Genomic DNA, 6,998 nt, shown 5'->3' with positions numbered 1-6,998 from the left:
GATGAGAACACAAAAAGTTTAACTCGTGTTGTGGAGAATAATACTGCACATAAGTGAGTTATTTGTTTGTTTTCTGTATGTTTGAAATTTTAAATCATGGTTCCCTTTTATAATTTAGATATGTAGAAAAGGCAATGATTTATTGTGTTCAAATTTAACAGTTAAAAAAAAAAAAACATACCACGGGTGGGATTTCAACCAGTGGTCAGAGAGTCACAAAACTCCAGACCGTCGCGTTAGACACAGTTGTGCCTATGCTAACCTTCCTATGGCGTAGAAATACATCTAGTTGGACGAATCTTATTGAAGCTAACTGGCCCAGTGGCTAACGCAACGGTCTGGAGTTTTGAGACTCTCTGACCGCGGGCTCAAATCCCGCCCGTGGTATGGTTTGTTTGCAATCGTGTCATTACGATTTCCTGAGTCATGTTAACAGTAAACTTCATGCAAAGAGCTAGATTTTTATTTAAATAAGGTATGGTTTATATCTATATTTTGGATTAATATCCATGAAACATCATTAACATATCTGTACCACTTAACTTTATTGGAAAGAATTCTATTAAGCAGTCTCGTCTGAAAATATTCCATATACAAATTGCTGAGAGTGGATTTCTCATTGCCATACCAAACTTCTGGGTAAAAAGTCGTTATTAAATTCTATTTTTTTTCATTAACAATCCAAAGTTTAATAAGCTCAATGATTGTTGCGTGTTTTTCATATGTGTGATCTCATAATTCATAAACTTGAAACTATGTAGAAATTCAACAGATATTCTATACGACTAGAGGAAAAGTGATAAATTGTCTCACCTGGGTGATTGAAGATGTAATCGCGCACCTGAATGTGAAGGTCACCTTTAAGCTCAGCTAGGTCAGCCCCTTCTTTCTGGCACTTTGCTCTGATTTCGGACCATGACCCCTTAGTTATTTTTCCGTACATGTAGAATTGTATGCACACTGGCGTCGTGGGATCTACACTGAAGTTTATGAAATCGCCTGGACAATCCACTGGAGAGGAAGTAACAGTGAATTACGTTAAACATAATGGCGTAAGTGTTATAAAAAGTTGGAACAACTAGCATAATGTTAGCTGAAACTAAAATGTTGCAAATTATGTTCGTTTACATTTTTAATGTAATGAAGTTTCAATTTTCATATTAAGGAAATAAAAGGTTTCACATGAAATACCTTTGTAAAAAGCACATGACTTATACTGTCTAGCTCTAAAGGAACATTAAATTGTTCCGTGTGTTTTCAGTAAGTGTTGAGTGGTCCTGATAAATCCAATGGTTTAGCTCTTATGGTTTCTGATTGTTGCTGCTTCGTTTCTGTGCAATATAATATCATTTACTCTTTACAGAAATGAGCAGAATCTATCTTTAGATCAACCCTGAGGATGAAGCCACAATATGAAAATACAATATAATGCTAGTAAATAAATTTGTATTGCTTTTAATATTTTTAGTGCTTAGTTCCTAGGCTTTTTGTGTATCTATAATGTCTTACTCTACCGTCCACAGGATGGATGCGGCATGTACAGTAAGCTAGTAGCTGCGGCAAATGAATTTATTAAGGATTAAAATTGAATTAGAATATCGTACCTTGACGGGAGGGCACGATGAACGCCGCTGAAAAGTAAATTATTTAATTTTATTAGTAAATTCAGATGTATATAGAATTTGTATATAGCCTTGATGGTGACTGTTTCACATTAGGATATTTGCTTTTGTTGCTGATAATGGTGATGGTATAATCAGTGTTTATAGTCGTGATGTTTGTAGAAAGCGGTAGAAGTAGCAGAGATGTAAAGACGATGTATTCAGTCGATCATCCTCGAAAACGTAGTTTTGAGGTGGTCAGTCCCAGATTATGGAGCAGAACTCTTCTCTAGGCTGAACTACTGACTACTTCTTCGAGGATGAATGGACTGATTACGTTGTCTCTATTTCTCTATTGTTTCTACTACCTTCTCTGTATTTGAATGAAAAAAATCTTCTGTGTAGGTGCAATGTTTCAGAATAAAGATACCTAATTGTTACACTTGTCTTTATCAGTAAGAACATTAGAACATAAGAAAGAAGGAACACTGCAACAGGCCTACTGACCCATGCGGAGCAGGTCCATGTCTTCCCCCCCGGATTAGCCCAATGACCCACCCAGTCTGGTCACCTTCACTCAAGGAAAGAGCACGGCACCAGACCCAGCAGCATAAGCTAGTCAGGTCCAACTCACACCTACCCACACCCACTCATGTATCTATCCAACCTATTTTTAAAACTACACAACGTTTTAGCCTCAATAACTGTACTCGGGAGTTTGTTCCACTCATCCACAACTCTGTTACCAAACCAGTGCTTTCCTATATCTTTCCTGAATCTGAAATTTTCCAAGTTGAAGCCATTGCTGTGAGTCCTGTCTTGGCTGGAAATTTTCAGCACGCTACTTGCATCTCCTTTATTTATTCCTGTTTTCCATTTATACTCCTTGATCATATCCCCCCTAATTCTATGCCTTTCGAGAAAGTGCAGATTCAGGGCCTTCAATCTATCCTCATTGGGAAGATTTCTGATACATGGGATCAACTTTGTTATCCTCCTCTGTACTTTTTCGAGAGCAGTTATATCCATTGTGGAATACGGTGACCAGAACTGAGCAGCATAATCTAAATGAGGCCTAACCAAGTATATATAGAGTCGAAGAACAACCTGAGGACTTATATTATTTATACTTCTAGATATGAAGCCAAGAATTCTGTTAGCTTTATTGCGAACACTGATGCATTGTTGTCTTGGTTTTAGAGTACTGCTAACCAGAACTCCTAAAGCCTTTTCGCAATCAATAGTATTAAGATCTTCATTATTTAGTTTATATGTGGCATGGTTATTTTCCTGTCCAACATTTAGAACTTTGCATTTGTCAATATTAAACTGCATCTTCCACTTCTCCGACCATTGCATCAGTCTATTCGAATCATCCTGGAGTGCTCTAGTGTCCTCATTAGAATGAATTGGCCGGCATATTTTGGTGTCATCAGCAAAATTGCTGACGTCGCTATTTATTCCCTCATCTATGTCGTTTATGTAAATTGTGAACAACAACGGACCCAACACTGACCCCTGCGGAACCCCGCTTGTGACGTGCAACATTCTGATTTCTCCCCATTTATGCAAACTCTCTGCTGCCTATTTGTCAACCATGCCTCTACCCAGGAAAAAATTTCTCCTTCTATTCTGTGTGCTTTAAGTTTCCTCAGTAACCTCTGATGTGGAACTCTATCGAAAGTCTTACTGAAGTCCATATACACAATATCATATTCATTACCATGATCTATGTAAACACCTTAGTGAAAAAATTTAGTAAATTCGTAAGTCAGGAACGCTCCTTTGTAAAAACGTGTTGAGATTCATTACTCAATGTATGCCTATCAAGATGGCTACGAATTTCTTCGGCAATTATTGATTCCATAAATTTTTCCAATATGGAGGTAAGGCTTATTGGACTATAGTTCGAAACCAAGGACCTATCATCATTTTCCACTTATCAGGCACTATGCCAGTTTGTAGTGATATGTTAAAAAGATTAGTTAAAGGTATGCTAAGTTCCTCTTTACATTCCTTTAACACCCTTGCAAACAGTTCATCAGAGCCTGGGGATTTGTTAGGTTTCAGCTTGTCTTTTTGTCTGAGCACCATGTCACTAGTTACTGCAATCGTGCATAGTTTATTATCGTCCCGTTCTACATAATCTATTATTTCAGGAATTTCGCTAGTATTTTCCTGGATAAAAACTGAGAGGAAGTAGGAACTGAAAAATTCACACATATCCTTATCACTGTCAGTGATCTGATCAGAGTTACTCTTAACTATCTTATCCTTAATCTGTATACCTGAAAGAACCCTTTTGGATTAGTCTTCGAATCCCTTGGGACCTTAACCTCATAATCCCTTTTTGCTTTTCTTATTCCTTTCTTTATTTCTCTTTAATTGAATATATTGATTTCTTAACTGCCCATCCCCTCTTTTGATACGCCTATATATGCCTCTCGTTCGACCAATGAGATGTTTTAATCTATTGTTCATCCATTTGGGATCATTTCTGTTAGATCTAATTTCCCTACTCGGAACAAAAGTTGTCTTGGCAGCTAGAACTATGCTCTGAAAAACGTCAAATTGGCAACCAAGATTACCTACCAGACCCATAGTCAGGACATCCCAATTTAGCCCACCCAGGTAATTTTTCAGTCCCATGAAGTCGGCCAAGCGAAAATCTGTGACAGAGATTTGATTGCAGTTATTTGGGTAATTCCATGATATATTGAAACTAAGTGATTTGTGATCACTTTCCTCAAGCTCATCATTAACCTCAAGATTATTAATTAGTGTCTCTTTGTTGGCAAGAACCAAGTCAAGTAGATTGTTTCCTCTCTTTGGTTCTGTCACAAACTGTTCTAAAAAGCAATCCTAAAACGTATCAAGAAAGACATTAGACTCAAGATTTCATGTCATATTGTTCTAATCAATTTGTCTAAAGTTAAAATCTCCCATTAACACAACATTTTCATATCTAGAGGCCTTATGAATTTCGTCCCATAAGAGCTTACCGCACTGCCTATCAAGGTTTGAGGGCCTATAACTCACGTCCAAAAATTAATTTGTCACGACCCTCGAGAAATTGTAGCCAAACAGATTGTGTGTTCGATGTTTCTAATCTTATATCATGTCTAAGACAACAATTTAAATTTTAGCTGACAAACATCGCCACTCCACCACCCTTCCTGTTAACCCTATCACTGTGGAGTAGTTTATAACCCTGCATGTCGCATTCAGAAGGCATTTCTCTGTCTTTCAGGTTGAACTAGGTCTCTGTTATACCAATAATATTTATATTACCTACACTTGCAAGTAATCTTAGCTCATCTATCTTATTTCTTAGACTCCTACTATTTGTATAGTAAACCTTAAGGGAACTAGTCACTCGTTGCCCTCTGCTATCTCTCTTTGTTTGTTGACCAATTGATTTGCCATTACTAGCAACTTTATTTTGAATATTGTCTTTTAAACATATCCCTGAGGTATCCCGGTAATAACTGCTGTTTTTAACCCTAATACTGCAGCCTGATTGCTTCCCACAAACACCCATACCTCTATAATCTATCAATTTAAATTCCTAGACAAGTCATCAATTACCCTCTCAATCGAATTGGCTAATGCAACCACTCCAGCCCCAGAGAGATGAACTCCATCCCTTGCGTACATATGACGTTTGCCATAGAATAGGTCCCAGTTATCTATAAATGGGATTGCAGGTTCCTTGCAGTACCTGTCAAGCCAGCAATTTATACCAATTGCCCTAGACATCGATTTATTGCTCACTCCCTTTCTAGGCAAGATGCTACATATGACTGGGATCCCTCCCTTAGACCTAACTACTTCTATGGCTGACCTGTACTTATCCAGCAGCTCCTCTCTCCTGCCCTTCCTAATGTCATTACCCCTAGCACTAATACTGATAATGGGCTTGTTCCCATTACCTGACATTATATTATCCAACCTGCTGACTATGTCACCAACACCAGCTTTTGGAAGGCACAAACTCTGTCTGATCTTTCTGTCTCTTTTACAAAAAGCACGGTCTATATATCTTACCTGAGAATCTCCTACTATTAAAATATTCTTACCTTGATTAGCAGGGGAATCAGTGGTACCTTCAACCTCACTAACCATTGAAGTGCACTCGTCCTGGAGAACAGAGAATCGATTTCCTACCTTCACATCTTCTCTGTTAAACCTCCTTATCTTCCTTCTTCCTGAACTGTGAACCACTCGCCACTTAAAGCGGCTGCCACTATCACTGCTGGTGACCATTTCCTCCTTACCAGCTAAATCCTTCTCATACTCACTCCCAAACTCATCTAGGCGAAGCTTCAGCCTCCTATTTTCCTCCTGTAGAAGAAGAACCTCCTTCTTCAACACCTGAACCTGAGATTCTAAAACACTACAACAAGCCATGGTGCTTGGTAACACCCCACGCTAACTCCCAGACTGCAGGTGACCACTGACCTCAGCGTATCATATTAATGACTTTACCTCGGATGGCTACGCACATGTAACTTCATGAGAAATTCTGTATTTTTTTATATATATTCGGTAAATTCAACTCTTCTATTACCATCTTTCTCCCTATCCTCTCCTCCCATTCTCCCCGTATCTCACATTCTTCTTTTTTTCCTCTACGATTTTTTAATTTATTCTTCATACTTCTCAGTCTTTTCTCTTCCACCCACATTTCACCACTCCTTCATCCTTCTCACACTCCTCCATCCATCACTTACTTTGCTGCTTCCATCTTTCCAACCCACTTCAATACTCTTTTACACATGCAACTCCACCGTCCTTACTACGCTGGAACACCAATATTTTTCATATCTCTTACTCTTCTTTATCAGTCACACATTTCTTCCCTCACACTCTCCCCACAAATCATCCCAATAGAAGCTAGTACTTTGAAGTTTTAATTATCAGGTTATAAAACAGTCCACCTCTCTCTAGAAACACTACTTTAACTTTTATGAAGAATAAACACAGGTGGAATACATTAAATGAGTTACTTTAGGAACTTTTCTGTACCGAGGACAAAAGTCAGAGTTGCAACACACTTCATGATGTTCTTACGCTGAAAGTGTGTATGAGGCGACCTCGTATGTGTTATATAGTGGCTGCTGGATGCACTAACGCGTCGTGGTACACACCCGCTGTGAAGCACCACCTGCCCTTCAGGTTGCCGTTCTCACTCTTATCTGCGACCCTCAGGTGTCGTGTAGTTCGATCGCTGGCGCACTCACCTAACACACTGAGGTCCGGGGATCGAATCCCCGGCACGACTGGAAAACATTAGGACGTGTTTCCATAAGACACGTTTTGTCCCCATTTAACCATCAGTATAAAATGGGTACTTGAGTGTTAGTCGACTGGTGTGGGTAGCATCCTGGGACAGAA

The 6,998-nt window shown here is 38.9% G+C and overlaps 1 protein-coding gene across 1 annotated transcript; it reads right to left on the bottom strand.

Moving 5' to 3' along the window:
• Window positions 1-724: 724 nt before the first annotated feature.
• On the bottom strand, window positions 725-5,896 carry LOC128689148 (uncharacterized). Its single transcript, XM_053777280.2, has 3 exons — window positions 5,681-5,896; window positions 1,605-1,631; window positions 725-1,011 (listed from the first exon to the last, which is right to left on the bottom strand). The coding sequence occupies exons 1-3, from the start codon at window positions 5,865-5,867 to the stop codon at window positions 740-742; spliced, it is 486 nt and encodes a 161-aa protein (XP_053633255.2). The 5' UTR covers window positions 5,868-5,896; the 3' UTR covers window positions 725-739.
• Window positions 5,897-6,998: the final 1,102 nt, after the last annotated feature.

This window comes from Cherax quadricarinatus, chromosome 21, assembly GCF_038502225.1.
Source record: "Cherax quadricarinatus isolate ZL_2023a chromosome 21, ASM3850222v1, whole genome shotgun sequence".
Lineage (NCBI taxonomy): Eukaryota > Metazoa > Arthropoda > Malacostraca > Decapoda > Parastacidae > Cherax > Cherax quadricarinatus.
The sequence above is the reverse complement of the archived record's forward strand: the minus strand, read 5'-3'. Positions and strand labels throughout refer to the sequence as shown.

Coding starts and splice junctions, on each gene's coding strand:
- LOC128689148 (XM_053777280.2), bottom strand. CDS start 5,867: ATGGTCACCAGCAGTGATAGTGGCAGCCGCTTTAAGTGGCGAGTGGTT. Junction 1,632..5,680: donor TGATTCCCCTGCTAATCAAG/GTAAGAATATTT, acceptor TTTACTTTTCAG/CGGCGTTCATCGTGCCCTCC. Junction 1,012..1,604: donor CATCGTGCCCTCCCGTCAAG/GTACGATATTCT, acceptor CTTCCTCTCCAG/TGGATTGTCCAGGCGATTTC.